General features: G+C 33.6%; 1 protein-coding gene across 1 annotated transcript; it reads left to right on the forward strand.

Annotated features, from left to right (window-relative positions):
* Positions 1-3,654: 3,654 nt before the first annotated feature.
* On the forward strand, positions 3,655-19,210 carry LOC129743998 (uncharacterized). The gene is made up of 4 exons (XM_055736277.1): positions 3,655-3,873; positions 17,948-18,250; positions 18,305-18,415; positions 18,566-19,210. Exons 1-4 carry the CDS (start codon positions 3,793-3,795, stop codon positions 18,605-18,607), a joined length of 537 nt encoding a protein of 178 aa, XP_055592252.1. The 5' UTR covers positions 3,655-3,792; the 3' UTR covers positions 18,608-19,210.
* The last annotated feature ends 216 nt before the right edge of the window (positions 19,211-19,426 follow it).

Below are 19,426 nucleotides of genomic sequence, written 5' to 3' on the forward strand. Positions count from 1 at the left end.
ATGCACCTGGAGAGTTAGCAACAGCGTCATTGTAAACTACAGAGGTTTGTAGGGAGCTCGATTTCCGTTTTGAGTTCACAAATGTCCAAAAACTTCGGGGGTTAGTGGGTAAACTAGATTGTAAACGCAAGACGTGGCGCTTATAAAGTGCTGCATTTAGTTTGCGTATATTTCATTCATGGAGGCTAAGGATGTTCCAGAAAATGTGAAATTCAAGTTTAGTACCAAGCATCCCCTTTGAATCGATTGGAGATGTCTCCTGTTGTCATAAAAACTGAGCTTGAAAACTGAAAACTTCATGGACATTTTTGAAGAATAAGGTGCTTCCGTGTATTCGGGCAAACTTCGATGAACTCGAGAAAGTTCTTTTACAACCAGAGGGAATCCCATGACATACCTCGAAACGGACATGGCTGGAGGAGATTATGAATTTTGGCGCAAGGATCTTTGGCCTCCGAGCAGCCCGGATTTAAACCCCCTCGACTATTCGATATGAGCGTATCCTCAAGGGAATCCCTGTGGATCCTCTCACCCAAATGTCGATTCTCTGAAGGCTTCCATCTCTGAGGTGTGGGCTTCAATGTCAGAAAGCCTCTGACATTAAGTCCACGCCTAAGCCATACTGCGAAGATATGCTCCTTGTTCAGATCACTCCTGGAGATAGTAGTACAAAATAAACAAATCGAGTGATTGTTTTTAATATGATTATCTACATGCCTGAATAATTAAAAAGGTTTTTAAATCATGTAAAAATTAAAAAAAATAGCGTGTTTGAATCTTGAGGACAGATTTTTGCGTAATTTCTAGTTCATTAAACTGTTTACCTTTTAAGATATCTTAATTAAAAGAATTAAAACTGCCGGGTGCTTCTGAACATAAAATGGCATGGTGGTGTGAGAATTGGACAAACTTTAAAAAATTCCTGATTATTTGAAAGTGGATAAGATTATGTGTAGACAGTTCAAATGCATTTGAACGATTTGTCGTAACCTTTTTTTGATCTGCTCTCCTTTTTCTCATAGATTTGTAATGTGAGGTACCGTAAAACGGGGTATCTTTGACCAACAATAAATTTTTGCACACTATCATCATTAACTCAGTCTATAGTTTGAATTTTTGAAAACTGTTTTGTACGTTTGAAAGCCTATAAATTGAGTATCAAATAGACAAAATTTGGTTTGTATTTGAAATTTTTTTTTGTTGGTAAAAAAGTAATTTAAATTCTTAAAATATCTACTTTTTCCAAGGCTTGCAAACAAACAGCTCTCCTGATGAAACCAAAAAGCATTTAGAAGCAAACGGGTTGTTGAATGTGAAAGAACTACTTTTTTTCTTTGTATATGTATAGTTATAGTGCTATTTTTATCGTGTTTAGAGATAAATTTTTGATATTTAAAAAATAAGGACACTTTCCAAGAGTAAGCCGGTATTGGACAAATGGATAGAAACTCTATCAAATTGTTAACTTTGAAAAAAAAATTAAAATGGAAGTAGTGAGAGGGCCTAGAAGAATGTGTTAAGGTAAAATTGTATTTGTATTTTTTAGCTCAAACAATTCAGCAATTGTTTTAATTTTTTTTCCTAAATGTATGCAACATAATATTACTTTTTTTCAATTATAAATGTTTTTAAAAGAAAACGTTTAAATGCAAGATAAAATTGATTAACGAGCATTTGTAAATATTATGAAGGAGTCTTGTATCCTTTATGATCGAGAAAACTCGTTAAAACCGTCAAAATAGTGACTGATCAATGTAACCCCAAAGCATCAAATCAAAACAGAGACGAAATCGATATTTTAATCAAATTTATAATGGTCTAATAAAATTCTGCAACCATATTTTACGTTCATTGGAGTCCAGTACTGATTTTAAAAATATGAAACATGCCACATTCCCCTTAACAGAAAAAATAATCGAACAATATTGAAAAAAGTGATCAATATTACCCCGGATTGCGGTACCTAGGAGTTCAAAGAAAGGGCTACAACAAGATTTAGGAGCTGTTGTGGTTTGGGAAAAGGAATGATGAACCCTCCTTGCTTTGATATGAAATGTAACATTATGGAATATAATATAGGACTGAACTTCAAACACCTTCAAGGGATCTTCAAGAGCACGATCGATTTCAATTTGAAAGACCATAAAGTCAACGTTTTATATTCCTAGTGAGGTCCAGTAGATCCTAGAGGAGTACAGGAACAAATTTGTTAAAACTTCTATTATGTATGAAAATGTATTTATCAAAAGTACCTACTTAAAAACTGTACCAACGGAACTGTGGTTTCTTTCATTCATTCATTTTAACCTGGATATATTTAGATTTTTTCGAATTTTTTGTAGAAATTATTTTCAGTTATGGCTCTTCGATGCACTTCAACCAAATATTTATAAAATTAATTCCCCTCATTCAGATAAGGCATCATCAGAGCCAGGTCTGTTTCCTCCCAACCTGATCAATCTGGCTTATTGCTTTTATTTACAATAGTTTTCCCTTCAAGCCAACAAACACGTGCTGACTTCGAAGGGTCAACCACTGCCGGTTATTAACCTGTAGCGTTAAAGCGTTATAATATTTTCGTTCATCTTCTACCTGTGTTATTAAAAACTTGATGAAGAACTTATAAGTAGTTTATGAAAAAAAAAATTACGAATTTTTAAACCGATATTTTGAATCGAGTCAACAAAAAAAAGGTAATATTTTTTGTCTGCGAATCCAAAAAATTGTCTCATTTGAATAATTTTCAATGTATCTTTTGCCCAGTGCAGGTTATAAGTTAACCAGTTGGCTGGTGATTTACTGATTGATCAATCCCGCAGGTGACGCACGAGTTGTTTACTGATTCTATAAGCATGCTCAATGTTCCATGCGACACACCCTGGTCTGTTGAAAACAATTTCAACGGAAAATTGCCCGAATCTAAATTAGCTGATCTGTGACGATCGGAAGGTGATAGTTTTTTTTCTGGTTTTTGTTTTCATCTCGCTGGAAATTTCAACATGAAAGTTCCAGGTAACTTGAACCTTTTATCGGAATGATTGCGATAAATTTTATGACGTACGATCAACTATATCGTAAGGGAAAGTCACATCTAAGAGCTTTGATTAAAACAATGCTATCGTTTTAAAATTTTGAAATTCCGGAATATTTCTAAAGATAAGGTTGCGCTTAAACACCTTCAACAAAATTTACTTTAAATATATTTCTGCATACATCAAGGCGTTTGTGTATTTACTACCCTTAGTCTTTAGACGGTTTCTCTTGCACACTTCCATTTTCAAATATTTTTTTTAAATTTTATTCAAAAAAAAAATATATATATTTAAAAGTAAGGGGAAGTTCTCAATTTTATTTACACATTTATTTCAGAAATCTATTCATTTTATTTTATTTTTTTGCTTAAAATTCTCTAAGCAAAATTCTAAAAGTTTTCGATCGCACAGCTGGGAACCCTTTCGACTGGATTAAATTGATCAGGCTAAGCACTTCCGAATCTTAACTACCGCAGGTACCAACGAACGTACAAACATTCATTCTAGTTAGGTATTTAGTCATGGTGGCGCGCTCTGGCTCGTGATGAGAGATGGATGATGATGAGTGATGATGATGCCGGGAATGGGTTGTTGTTTTTGCGAGGCTAGGATTTTCAAGATCATCTCGCTGGACGTTCAGTTTTCCGGAAGCCACCGATCGGGATAGTCTGGTGTTGTTCAGAGATCTCCTCAGTGCCGTCGTGTGTGTCTGGTTCAGTTGTGATTAATTAGTCGCCGAAGTTGCCAAAGTTGCCTCACAATGTCCCTTGCGATGTCGAAGAATCTTTCGGTGGTGTTTTATGTCCTTTTGATAAGTGTTTTTGGTGTGGTGTTTGCCTGTGTAAGGATATTTGAATTGATATATGTTCAAGATGCTTGATCGTAAAGATCAATGCACAGTGGTTCAGAAATGAAAATATGCGGGAAACAATTATTAGCGTCTTCCCCTTAGGTTTGGTGCATTTAATATCTTAGACCAACTTTTACAAAAACTGAAGGCGGTCATTTTGACTGAAAAAAATTTAAAGTGGTACATAAGATTTCTGAGATAAGAACATTATTTCCTAACTGCAATGAGATAGAGGCCTTCATTATTCTACAATATTGTAGAACATTATAATTCATGAAACTTTGTCGAAGACACCAAACATCTATCTCTTCATCTTAATGTATTATGATAACTTGTTTCCATGAAGTTAGGGTGGTCCTATAAAAATCAGTTTGTTTTTGATATCTTTTCATAGTGATATTTTACCAAAATTGTTCATTCAGCAATATTTTAAAAATCATTTTGTTTTTTGATATCTTTTCATAGTGATATTTTATCAAAATTGTTCATTCAGCAACATTTTAGATAATTATAATACGCATCTTTTTTTGATAACAGATTACCAAAATTTGTTTTTATTTTGAAGTTATCAGGCAATATGTGTTGAAAAACGACTCTTTTAGAACTTCAATAACTCCAAATGGAGCTGGTCAAAAATTTTATCGTTGACTGCATTTGAAAGTTTATGTCAAGGCCGTACGAACGGTTTTTTCCAAGAAAAATTTTCGATAAAGTAAAGAGAAATTACATGATCTTAAAAGGTGTTATATAAGTGTTAACAAAAAAGTCAGACATTTTTCTGGCATCCGGCGGAAAGCAGTCTTATATCACCCAAGGCTGGAGATATTTTATTTTACGACATTCCATACATAGTGAACGGTATCACTATTGAATTCATTTGAAACTAGTTTTTAATTGTAAATTTCAATTTGCAATCCAATCAACCTTTAGCATTGAAATTCTAAACTTGACATACAAAAACAATTCCTCGTCTTTGGAATCGGTTTTTATTCATAAAAATTCAGAATTTGAAATATTTTAACTGCAAAATTAATTTATCGAATCCTAATTTTATGCATCAACAAGTTGGAAGCCATGTATGACTCACAATGGTCATCAGAATTAGTAAATTTAAATCTTAAACCTTACTTTTTAATTAAAAATTTTGATCTACAAAAAATGTGCTGATAAGAAATATTCTTCAAGAATCCAATTTCTTAATTTTATTTTGTGTTTTTTGTTCTTTCAAGTGCTCAACATCACATTAGAAAACGTTTTGATAAATTACACATGGCCACAAAATTAACATCCTTCGAAGTGCAAATAATTTAAAAGCTATTCTAGACTAATTTAGGTGCCTTGGATCTAAAGATGTAGTTTTACTATCAGCTTTTATTTTTTGATTAGCTTTTGCAAATATTTTAAAATCATTTTAGAAATTTCTGCATTATTTTGACAAAACCTTTAAAACAAAAACACAAGATCTAAAAATAAAGGTATAAATCAATTTTCAATTTCCTCAAGACTTGAAGTGATTTTGAATTCTGCGAAAAAGTTATAGAGGTTTTCAATTTATGTACTTTTTCCCATTTTTAATGGAATTTTAACCAAATTGAATTTTAAATATTTTTAAACCAAAAATCTAATTGTTTTACAGGTTTGAACAATTTTTTTTAAATTTATTACATTTTTTTAAAACTTTAATCAGTATTGTCAGAAATACTTGTAATAAATCTTTCCAAACTTTTATAAACTGTAGAATTTAACTTTTTAGATCATGTACCGTCATCTTTGGAATATTATTCCTTATATGAATTGATTGGGTATGATAAAAAAAAATCTGAATTATTTTTTGTCCTGTAACCGTAGATTTGTTACTTCATCAGCTATCAACGATTGATTTCACTTAAAACTGATACATTTTAAAGCTTATAAACTCCATACCACCAAAACGAAAGGTGATAGACAAAATTTGACAAAATATTCGAATTCAGGACGCTTAAATCTACCAAATCAATCATTCAATCATAGGCATCGAAATGCAGTTCCTTTTAGTCATCAATTAAATTCTGTTTCAAAATCTTCTTAAAATGGTTGGACGAGTTCAATGAAAAAAAATTCTTTTGAAATTTAATAAAACTAATCTTTTTCTTTTTCATATCTTGTTTAAATAAAAAAAAAACGAATTTTCTAGGAAAATTTTCTTAAGTTTGTCTTCGTTTTTCAAATCTGAATTATTGTGTTCTAAAAACATAATCTTCTGCCTTTGAAATTAAATGTTTAATGAGGAAAACTTAATTTCCACTTTCTGTCCCTTTCCGGACCCAATTTTCCAATCGATAGTGACAAAATATTCAGATCTTAAAATTTTAAACTTTAAAACCGTCGATTGAAAATGTATAAAAGTTTCTCTTATTTTCATTATATTAAATAATCTTTTTTTAATCGACCGTGATTTTTAATTTATCTGATCTATGATTGATATGATTCGAAGTACCAACTTCTAAGTTAAATATTAATGCGCAACTATAACCAATATTTTATTATCTTTGTTCTTTGAATATTTACAACAAAACTTAGAATTCATTATTTTTATTTTATCAGTTTCTTATTGAAAATTTCTCAATCTGCAATTTGTGAGTATAATTGAACATGTTGTATTATGAATATACGTATAAAGTTATTATTTTGAACTTCATAAGTTTGTTTGCCAATTAAAGTTTAAAATGTTTTTTTCCTTATCGAGATTTCACATTTCTTATCGTGATATTTTTTTTTTCCAAATTCAAGATACTACAGTGGATTTTTTTAATTCATCCTTCCATTGAAAATTAAGAAATATTGATTTCAAATTTGATATCTTGACTGCTTAGAATATATTTTCAGGCAAATTTATATGATGATTCTAATATGATAAATTAAATAAAAAATATCCTAAATTGTGATTTTTATTAAGGATTAAACCGTGAATAGCTCTTTACACGATGATACAAACAACATGCTTTGTTGAGCAAAGTTTAAGTGCCCCAAAATCCGCATCTTTGATGGCATTGGTATCAAAAATATTTTACGCTTGGTACACATTTTGGTCAGTTGAATACAAAATTTTTGAACCAAAAAAAATTTTTTTTCCTTGGAAATAGCTTGCTTGTTTCACATTTTGATACAAATTTGGTTCATTTTTCATTTTTTACGTGTAGTATTTAACTCAAACATTTTTTAAAAAAATATAAAATATTTCAATTTTATGCAAATTTTTGGACTCAGAATTTATTTATAATCAAATCTTTTGAAAGTGGACTTTTTTCAAAGATCGCGCTTGCGGAACCTCTAAACATGATTTTTTTTAGTCGGCCCCATACAAAAGTTTGTTCTGCACATCCTAATCTACCATTTGGAGGGTGAACTCTCAGATTCCCAGAAGTTATGCAATTTTGGGACACCCTAATCTACATGTTTAGATGATTTAAGTACAAAGGCCCCTGAAATTTAATTTATCTAAAGTTTTAGGCTTGAAGACTACATTAAAAAAAAAATTGATTTTCTTTTGGTCTTTAAAATCAATTCGAAACGAACATTTTAAGTGGCTATTTATCAAACTCGGTTGGCAATTGAAGAAGTTATGGTTACTTAATCGTAACAGTAAATTTTGCATTTTTTAATAATTGAACGAATCGCGGTTTACTTATCATATCAAGGAAGAACTAAACATGGTAAATCTCACTCGCTCTTAGTCAAAATTTAAAATAAGCTTACCAGAAGGTCACATGCCAATTTTCAGAACGATATGGCCATGAGAAAGGGTTGATAGAGTCTCAAGCGTGAATGGGATTTTAAGGTATTTTGCTCGAAAGAAAGAAAAAATACTGGTTTTTCATTAATAACACAAGCCGATATATTTTTATGAATAATTCTCTAAAAGTCTAAATTAACAAATTTTTTTTTCTCGATTTACACGATTGAAATTGAAACAAAAAAGCTATTGTGGTTCAAAGATTGTATTTCAGGCGAAAAGTCTCGTATAAAAAGCAATGCGTAAAAAGTAGGTACTGTAAAACGGGGTAACTTTGATCACCGGGGTAACTTTGACCAAAAATAAATTTTTGCACATTATCATCAATAACTCAGTCTATAGTTTGAAATTTTGAAAACTGTTTTTTACATTTGAAAGCCTGTTTTTTGAGTATTCTGGGATCCACATAATGCCAAAGTGCCGATTATGGAACGTCCGCGGTGTATAGGTACGGGAGAGTTCCATTACGATAGCGATGGCTAACGATGAACTCATGACGAGCGCCCGTGCTCGTAGATGTGCCATACAATATGCATTGCGGTTCACATATTGAGCTTGACCCACATATTCACCCTCCTCTCCGGAAAAAATGAAGAAAAAATGAATCAGATAGATATTTTATACGCATTTTCACTGGTTTTCAAGCATAGGGTTTTAAGCTCAAACATGCGATTGATGAGATGTGTATGTTGCCTTGTTCATTCAAATTGAATGACTACCAGTGCTACAGTCTTCTAACTAGAATAATTACACCTCAACTAAACGACACCATGGAAATCGGACATTCAGAGTCGCCAGTGCTCTTAAAATTTGATCGGTTCGGTTAAGTTATGAACAATAATTCACAAACTAACAATTTTAAGTTGACATATGTTGTCGTCCTAACAAGATTTAAACATTTACTTTCATTTCACTTCGAATTCTGGCATTGCAAGTTATTTTCAGTTTTTTTTTACAGATTTTTTTTATTTTTCTGTGCCGATAATTTGGGCAAAGTTACCCAATCACAATGTTATCTGCCATGCTAGGGATTTTTGTTTCATTTTGGTTAAACTCGAATTGATGAGCAACAACTTCTGCTTGGATGCATACGCAACTACTAGTGCTTGATCAACCAAGCGAAATTTCGGTCACAGCAAATCTGTGGTACCTATGTTTCCTAATCTGAATAACTAGCACGTGGCGCAGCTAGGTAAGGTTGCATAGGACCAGCGTAATCCACAAATATAAATCTGAACAGTTAACAAAAGCTCTTTCATTGCGCGACACATTTAATTTGTATAATTTGTTAAAATTAAACAGACGCGACATAATTGAATTTGCATTCCCGAGAAGTCGTAATAAATTGTTAACACTGCTTTATTTCGCAGCACACTTAGTTTGCATTAGGTGCATTTAGCTCACAGCACTTACAGTACAGCAACGCATAAACTAGGTACAGCTCACAGCACGCATTCAGGCGCTTCACACAGCTTTCATTCAGGCGCAGCCTATTTGTATTGCTTATGCGCAGCATATAGTTCGCTATCAGGCAATTCCACAACCCACATGCAAACTTAGCCCTATTGGCTCGCATACGGCGCAGCACATAGCTCGCATTCAGGGGCAGCCCGTTTGGCGCAACACGTAGTTCGCTTTCAAGCGCGGCACAATACATCCGCATCTATGAACAGCCCTTGAGCTTTCAACTAAGCGCAGCTCAGTTAGCTCGCAAGTATAATTTGATCGCAGCTGCAAAACTTTTGCAATTTGGCGCAGCTCTTTCAGCTCGCAATTTGGCGCAGCCCTATCGGCACGCAGAGGCAGCTCTTCCAGCACGCAATACGGCGTAGCAAAGAATGATCGCAGGCGCAGCTCCTCCAGCTCGCAATTTGGCGCAGCCAATCCGGCTCGCAAGCGCAGCTTATCCAGCTCGCAATTCGGCGCAGCACAGTTTGCTCGCAGGCGCAGCTTTTCCAGCTCGCAATTTGGCGCAGCCAATTCGGCTCGCAAGCGCAGCTTATCCAGCTCGCATTACGGCGCAGCAAAGAATGCTCGCAGGCGCAGCTCTTCCAGCCCAGCTTGCAATTTGGCGCAGCCAATCCGGCTCGCACGCGCAGCTTTCTAGGTTCGCAGTCCATTATCGTAAATGGCTTATTTCATTCAATTGATATTTGTAGATATCATATTTGTTACTAAACAACCTAACAAAAATTTGTAACTCAATTTTGGCCCAAAAATCGGCTCCTGGAAGGATCGCCAAATGTGGGATCCACATGATGCCAAAGTGCCGATTATGGAACGTCCGCGGTGTATAGGTACGGGAGAGTTCCATTACGAAAGCGATGGCTAACGACGAACTCATGACGAGCGCCCGTGCCCGTAGATGTGCCATACAATATGCACTGCGGTTCACATATTGAGCTTGACCCACACAAGTATCAAATTGGCAAAATTTGGTTTGGATTTGAAATATTTTTCTTGTTAGTAAAACTGTAATTTCAAAATCCTAAAATGTCTATGTTTTCTAAGGCTCGCAAACAAACAGCTCTCCTGATGATACCAAAAAGCATTTAGAAGCAAACAGGTTGTTGAATGTGCAAGAACTCCTTTTTTTTTCTTTGTATGTGTATAGTTAAAGTGCTATTTTTATAATCATTTAGTGTTAATTTTATTATATTTAAAAAATAAGGACATTTTCCAAGAGTAAGCCCGTATTGAAAAAATGGATTGGAACCCTATCAAATGGTTAACTTTGAATAAAAAATGAAAATGGAAATAGTGGGAGGGCCTACAGGAATGTGGGAAGGTAAAATTTTATTTGTATTTTGTAGCTCAAACTATTTAGCAATTAATATAATTTTTGCCCCTAAATGTATGCAGCATAATAGTTCTTTTTTCGATTATAAAGGTTTTTAAAAGAAAATGTTGAAAAGCAATGTGGAATATATAAACTAGCATTTGTAAATTTTATGAAGGTGTTTTGTATCCTTTATGGTCAAGAAAACTCGTAAAAAAACTGTCGAAAATAGTGACTGACCGATGTTACCCCAACGCATCGGGTTCAAAACAGAAACGAAATCGATTTTTAAATCAAATTTAAAGTAGTCTAATAAATTTCAGCAACCATGTTTTACGTTCAAAGCAGTCCAGTACTGGTTTTAAAAATATGAAACATGCCACATTCCCCTTAACAGAAAAAATAATAAAAAAAATAATATTGGAAAAAGTGATCAATATTACCCTGGATTACGGTACTCATTGCGTGTTTGACGAAAATGTTCGGCTGAAATACAATTTTGGAACCGCAGAAACTTTTTTGTTTTGAGTCCAGTCGGGTTGCAGTCTTTGAGTGAAATATTTGTCTCATTTTAGACTTTAAAAAATCTATTCATATAGAGCAAACAGACAATATTAAAAAAGGTTATCAATAAAAAAAACAGTATTCTTTCGAGCAAAATACCTTAAAATTTTAGTCACGCTTGAGATTGAAGCAACCCCTCCTCATGGTCATATAGTTCTGAAATTTGGCATGTGACCTTCTGGTAATCTTATAATAAATTTTGAATTAGAGCGAATGAAATTTACTATGTTTAATTCTTCCTATACTATGATAAGTACACCGCGATTTGTTCAATTGTTTAAAAATGCAAAAAAATACTGTTTTGGTAAAGTAATCAGTAACTTCTTAAATTTCCAACCAATTTTGATAAATATTCACTTGAAATCTTTGTTTTGAATTGGCTTTAAAGGTCAACAGAAAATCATTTTTTTTAAAGTAGCCTTCAAGTCTAAAACTTTCGATGAAACAAAATTTTCTCTCAAAAAATGAGTTTTTCATAATTTTTTCTATCATAAAATCACTCATATCAACAATACTGTTGGTCATACGCAAAAATAAAGTTCAGATGATCGATAGAAAATTGATTCACCTTCAGTATGCAAGAAAGAGATTTAAAATTTATGTAATGCATTCCGAGATATTTGAATCCGAGTACAAGTAATTTTTTAATTTTTCGAAAATTTCTTATTTGGAGCATAACTCAAAACCTGTTCTACTGAGATTTTTTTTGAATTTTATTTTCGGATTCAGCGCCCAAGTTCACATTGAAAATAAAGGTCATAAAATAATGTTCACGATTTTTCTAAAATTTTGTAAACTAATGTAATTGTTTCCCGCTAAATTTTATTTCTGGACCACTGTGCAATGTTGATTACGGTGGCAGCCAAATGGGTCATGTCGAATTTCGCAAACCGACCTTAAACATTTTGTAAAGTGACCCAATATACTGACCTCTTTAAAACTCTGCTCAATCGGACTTGATCAAGGGATGCCTCAAAGAGCTCAAAGTTTCTTATTTTTACCCTCAAAAATCACCAAAAAGAGGGCCAAAGGAAATAGGAGAAATCGAAATTTTAATGTTGATGCCAAATGACTTAAAAATGCCTAAAACTTCGAGATCTGGTGTAATCTTGGAAACAAATTTCGACGTTCTTGCATTTGGCATCAAATTAAAATTTCGCTTTTTCCGATTAAAAAAATCGAAGCTTTAAACGTTTCAAGGCACCCCTAAATCAAATCCGATTGAGATAAAATTAGGCACATGGTATGTATGTATATGGTCGGTTTTCGAAATACGATATGAAACTTTTCTCACTGCCACCCTTGTATACACATATGAAAAAAGTCTAAAAGTGTACCAGATTATCCCTTAGCTTTTAAATGTTTGATAAGGAAATGTTAGTATCCTAATAATTCTTAGAGATTTTTTTTTGTTAAATTTCTTTTTGTCTCTTTTTGTCCTTTTTTTATAATTATCGTATTTTGTTTAAATATCTTTGAATCTTAAGTGAAATTCAATAGTATCAAAAATAATATACTCCAAGATACCTAGCTCTCGAAATATTTCATATAAACGCCAATGGACAATCTTTTAACAAACCTTAACACATCTACTGACAGAAAAGGTCAACATTTCTCGATAATTGAATTTTTCACTTGTACCCCTCGTTCCGGGGGGTTCAAATGCACTCTAATATGCTTTTGTTCAAATTTGGAATACATTTTCAAAATGTACTCTGACATACTTTCGCCAATTTTTGGAGAAATGCTATAGAGTTGTTTTTGACATTTCTCACGCACACTTACTGAGCGTGTACAGATGAGACGGGACAATTAACCTCAAAAACTCTCGGTACAAAAAACTGGCACACATGGTTGTTTTTGAGGTTGATTGTCCCAAAACTGATAAGTGTTGGTGAAACAACCAGCGGCAAATAGGACTATGCCACTGACTCAATTTATACCGTATTTGTTTATGCCGAGTGTTGCACTAGTGTTGCACTGGTGCACCACTAGGTGCTGTCAAACTGTTTGTTTATTCGGACGGTGTTGCACTGGTTTTGACCTGTCGGAGTTCTGCTTACGGACGGTGGCCCACCGATAATTTTGCCAGTGTTGCGAGAGGGCGTGTGAGTGAGTGAGATAGCAATACACTGGCGACGATTTGTGTTTGTTTTTATCGGGTACGGTGGAACACTCCACGAGTGGAGAAAACAAATACAGTATTAGTTGAGAACCTGACTCGAAATTTAAAATTTTAAAATTATTTCATATCAGGAAATGCTATTTCGCTTTTTTTCAAAACCAGCCATTTCTATAACAAAAAAGCAGAAAGTAGTGTTTTCTAACTGTCAAATGAGATTTAGAAAAAAAAATTCAAACCTGTCCACGTGGACATCCGAGGACGGGTTTAGGGTTTGCCAAACGTCCACGCAGAGGAAGGAGGGGGTTAGAATCGCATTTTTCTATCCACGTGGTATCTGAACGGCCCCCAAGTAAAAAAAAAACTTTGAATAGCGAATGACGACTCTGATACCGAAAAACCGTGCTAATTTTGGAGAACCAAGACCACGTAGAGAAAGATCTCAGTGTGTTTGTTGTAAAAATGAACCTTCAAAATGCTAGTTATTTCCGACCGTGTAATATAAATTGTTTTTTTTTTCTTAGCGTGTTTTACTGAATAGTTGCATTTCTGCCGCAGCATTTGATGGTGGCGCTTTTGGATTTTGTCCGTCGATTTCTGCAAGAGTTCCGAATCTTGTAATGGATAATTTTTGATAGTATCATTGTTGACGATCTTAATTTTCTTCCGGACTTAAAAGCAAATGGGAATAGAAATCATCAATTTCATGGCAAAATTAACAAATTTTGAACTTAAAAAAAAAAAAGGTATAACTAGAAACTATAAATATTGTTGAAAGTCAGTTTTTTATTTTGAAAAAATCTCAATCGAAATATTTGTTTTAAACGAACGTGACTTTGTTCTTAACACATTAAAAACTTATACAGGAAGCATGAAGTTTGGAATCGTTTCAAAATTACCTTCATCCGTTAATTTTCAAAATGCAAAATTTGTAATTTTTGAAAAAAAAAATTACGTAAAAAATGTAGTTAGATGACGAAAATCAAGGCAATCGAACTAAATAAATGAAACAAGATGAATAATTAAAGAATTGGAAAATTTACTTGTCGTGATTTAACGATTCTCAATTCACAGATTCACTCAGACACGCCTTTTACTCCCAAGCATGGCCGTAAGAACGGGGGGTTTTGGGGGTTAAACCTACTCCATAAGGATCCAAATAAGCGAGCGAGGTGATCTATTCTACACTCAAAATTTCAAATTCAGAACCGAATTATGATAATAGAGTAAGGTTAATCAAGGGTAACAATCTACATTTAAAACTAATGCCAAAACATCAAAAATTTATCTCAGGTTCAAAATTCTGCTACAATATTTCGAAATTTTCTCACTTGTTCATAGATATTAAATTTAAAATTAAATTAAACCCATTTTGGGAGTTCTGATTCCATAATTCCCATAACCAAAATTGTATTCTTTTTTCGTATTTCGGAGTCTGTATCCAGTTCAGGATGGTTGATTTTCAGGTCCAATAATCATAAGAAATAAGAAATAAAAAGCTGTTTTGTAATCCTGGTTCAAATTTGGTTCTGCTTTTCAAATCAAACTTGAATAAAGTTATTCGAGATCATATGCATTTTCAATATTATGATAACTGTTTTCCGAATATGAAATATGAGAAAAATATTTAATATTCAAATTCGAAAGTCTTAAACTTATTTCTTGCAGCTAAAGCTTCAAAATGGCAATGCAAAATTAAAAACTCAGATTCTGATCATTTTTAAAATTTCATATTTTAATTCAGATTAACAGTACAAATTGAAAATAAATAATTGAAATAGTGAATTCAGATTAAAGTTGAACTACAGAATGAATTAAAATGAAAAAAAAAATAAAATAAAGGAAATAAATTCATGAATGAGGGCTCAAAAACTTTTCTCATAAAAATCTTATCTGGAATAAGTTTCGGGAATCGTGATTTTTGTACATTTCAGAAGTTGTATGGAAATGTGGATACAGATTCTAAGCGCAATATTTGAATTCAGGTTCAGAAAGTAGATTCAGAATAAAGATTGAAAATTCAGAAAAATATTTGGCTTGTAAATAAATTTTACAATAAACAGTAATTGTTGAGGAAATCTTTGATTCCTTGTCAATTAATTTTTTGGATTTCAAATTTTTAATCAAAATTAACTTGTAAATAGAATAAAGCTGAAAATCACAAGTAAAAAGTGGAATTTCAGTTTTTTTGGTTTTATGCAAAAAACCCTAATTTTATTTTAAAAAAACCATCTACAGGATTTGCATTATAGTATTCATTCTTTATGAAAAATATTTGCTGCTAAACAAACATGTACCTGATCTTTATCTGAAAAAACGTCACAAAATTGTATATTTTCTTGGTGTATTGTTTAACATTATTAAGAAATTAAGGACATCAAAATTCGGCTTATTATATTTCAGAATCCAATAGACCAAATTCTGCTAATTACTTATATTTGAGTAACGGGAAGTATTGTGTTAAGTATTGTAGAATGAGTTTTCATTATTAGGTTCATAACATTTGAATTATGCTTATCAATGGAGCATACAAGCGGCAAGCGAAAAAACGTGATATCTCGTATTTGGTCCGTAATGTGGTAATATTGTAGTTTTTTTTAAACCAAATTTCAAACTAACATCATTAATTCGGTTCAAGTTTGCATTAAGCAAATTTAATCCGAAAATCTGATGATTTTTATCCCTTACTTTTTTCGCAAACAGTTGCAAAATAGTTTGGAAGATTGGGCTGTTTGATTTGAGTATAGAATATTTTTTTAAGAAATGGAAGGCTCTCATAAAAAAGCTTATTTATGCTCAAATCAACTAAGTTTGATCTATCAGACACTTCAACAAATTCAAAGACTTTTACCATCGATGAATGCGAATTTAGCTCCCTTTTTTGGTTTAGGACCAATTTTTTTAAATTACGACTTACTACGAAATCTTTTAATATAAAAGTTTTAAAAAATGAATAATCATTTTAGCTACAAACATAATTTGTTTTTTTTTTGTATTTCTACATTGCTGGGCAAAAAATCATTGGTAAAAATCAGTCACAAACCCCCCTTAGAAGTTGGTTCTTCCTACGGCTCTGTTCCCAAGAATAGATCAATGACTAACTTTGTTTTGTGTGTTCTGCCTAGTGTTGCCAAAATAACAAACGTTGCCATAGAAATTTATTTTATTTGGTTTGTCTTCAGTGCTTGCGAAAACATCTATTTTTTTAATTTAGTTATATTAAATTTGATTTGTTTTCTGCAATTCTTCATCTTATTTTTACATTCCTTTTTACCTCTATTCTAAATCGGAACTTTTTACGTATCGACTTTTGTTTTTTTTTCTCTCTTTAAAATAAACTTTATTTGTAAATATCCTTCATTTTTATTCCATAATCCACATCTTTATTTTCCGTTCTACAAATTTTATTTCATTTCTTAAATTTCTAAAAAAAAAATTATATTCTTCATATTCTTCATCCAATCTGAAAATATTCTTCGCAACAGCTTTTCCAATTTGTGCTTTTCCTGTTGCTCTGTCTTTGTTTACCAGAGCCGGAACAATCCGAAAACATTCTTAGCAACAGCTTCCCCGAACTGTGCATTTCTTTTCACTCTGTCTCTGTTTACTAGAGCCGGAATAATCCGATAGTGATCTTAAATAGAAACAGCCTTCTCCATCAGAAGGCCAAATCAAACACAAACTCAGCAGCAGAAGCCTTAATAATCTGCGGTTCCTCCCACCTGAAGGCCAAATCAAAATAAATATTCAGCAGCACTGCCCCTTGTGGCAAGACCGTCCCATTTGCGTTTATTTTTTCAGTTTCTCGCTGGAATCAATTTAATTTTATATGTCGTTTCAAGAGAAAACTTTGTTTTCAGTACTTTGTTCTAAGGAACATAGAAAAACGCCCCAAGTCATGTTGTCCCTTTGCATAAATAAATGATCGCAAATCGATCCCATCTGATATAAATCATCGCATGTCGGTCCCACAGCCATAAGGGTTCAGCAAGTGATTTACAACAGAATCAAATCGAAAAAATCATCCTTACAAAGCGAAAAACATTCAATGGCCGTTGTAGTTACATATTCTGTTGATTTATCTGATCAAAAAAGCATATGAGTGCTGAATTCTCGTTAGGACGTTTTACGATTTTTCATTGCCGTTTTTCTCATTTAAAAAAAGCGCAAATGAGCGGCAAAGCAGCAGCCACAAAAATCTTCGCTTCCTCAGCCAATTCCGTATTTTTCCACCGAAAAGCCAAATCAAAACAAACAATCAACAGCAACAGTTTGCATTTCCTAAGCTAAATTCGTTATTTTTTTTTTCACCGGAAGGCCAAAACTTAACAAACAATCAGCAGAAGCTGCCTTAAAACATTGCGCTTCCTAAGCCAATCCGTCTTTTTCAACCGGAAGGCGAAATCAAAACAAACAATCAGCAACAACAGCCTTAAAAATCGGCACTTCATTAGGCAATTACGTTTTTTTTTCACTGGTAGGCCAAATCAAAACAAACAATCAGCAGCAGCGGTCTTAAAAATCTGCGCTTTCTAAGCCAATCCGCCTCGTAATATCGCTATGTAAGTTTGAACGGCGCAACAGGTAGCACTGCTTCAAGTTAATTTGTAACATATTTTTTTCGATGATCGCATTTGGAATTTTACACACTTTTCTGAAGATGTTTTGATCGAGCTTGTACGTCTGTTCTCTGTGGTGTTGTTTCAATACCTATTTTCTGTGTATGTTTTGATTATTTCAACTTTGGAAAATAAACCAATAAAGTTGTTCTAAGAAACTTAATTTTTGGACAACAAAATTAATCATCGACCTTATTTCTCAATTCCAGAATGGCGGCTACAAGCTGAAGGTGCGCAAGATCCAGAACTGTGCTGGAGCGGAAGGGATACTGATACCTCATGAAAATGGCACCGCAGTGCTGACGAAGAAGTGCGAGATCAAGATGCGCGGATGCGTGGAAATGAAGGCATTCAAACAGGCCACGGTTAAGTATGCTATCAAGAAGGATGGCGTCAAAGTGATGGAGGGATCGGAGGATTTGTGCGAAAGGATGGAAAACGCTCGTAGCCATCCAACTATTGGACCCATGATGAAGACGCTCAATCTTCCGGAAAAGTGCCCGGTTCAAGCTGTGAGTTATTGATTGATTTAAAGGGGTGGAAAAATCTAACATTCATAATTTTAGGGAACGATTTGTTCAGATCCCACTCAAATCATCAGCATTGAACCGTACAAGCAGATGCTGTCTCTTGCGCGGGGAAGAATCGAGGTGGAGGCAGAAATTCAGCACGACACGGTAAGTCGCAGGTCATCAGTTTTCTCCTCCCGGTTTGGCATAATTTAACGGGTTTAATATTCTTAAAAAGAGAAAAACAAATGAGTTATCCCTCCATGCAAATCAACCGATCACATCTAATGGGTCACGTTTCTTATCGATCCTCCACAGGGCAAAAGTTGCATCCGAATGCAGTTTGATATCGTCAAGTAATCGGGAAAGAGGGGGAGAATAATCAATCGAGCGTCCCAGGAATTAATTACCCGCCAAGCGGATCGCGCATTAATAAACGGTAATCAATTAAAAGCTGCCACCTTGTTGCAACTCTGGCGGCATCACATCGGAAAACTACTACCTACTGCTACTGGGAATTCCTAATCAATTTTCATCCGGAACTGGCTAAGCGTGATCACTAGTTAACTAATATTATTTCAGCTGATCGCTCTCTCCCTGTAACTTTTTTTAAAGCCTCTACTCAACTGCACCTAGCAGATACAATCATGATTTCAGTAACTTCTCAATGCAATTGTTATCCAATTGAACATCTGTTTTGTAAGCATATATTAATTGTAAATAAACAGTTGTATATAGGAGCAGGAAATGTAAAATAAAAACAGAAAAAAATATTTCTACCATGAGAGTTTGGTAGATTATACCACTGACCATACTGACTGGACACTCGATCTCGTGTTCTGGATAATTTTTCCAACAGTACGCAATATCGATTCCAGAAAGCGCATCGATCTATTTGAAGAAATGTTATCCCAGTTAGGAGATGTACCTGTTTAGCCGGATTTTATCGTAGAAATCGCCTGTTTTTTTAAAGTGCCACCCAACTTTAAAAAAAAAACAGGCAATTTCTACGATAAAATCGGGCTAAACAGGTACATTTTTCCTACATGGCAGTTTTTGTCACAATTTTCAGGTTCGCCATTTAATGTTAGTATTGCAAACCTACAAAATCTGACAGAATAAACTAGACAGAAATTGGTTGATTTTTTGTTCTAAGTGTCTTGTCAGTGTGATCAGTGA

This window comes from Uranotaenia lowii, chromosome 2 (genome assembly GCF_029784155.1).
Source record: "Uranotaenia lowii strain MFRU-FL chromosome 2, ASM2978415v1, whole genome shotgun sequence".
NCBI lineage: Eukaryota > Metazoa > Arthropoda > Insecta > Diptera > Culicidae > Uranotaenia > Uranotaenia lowii.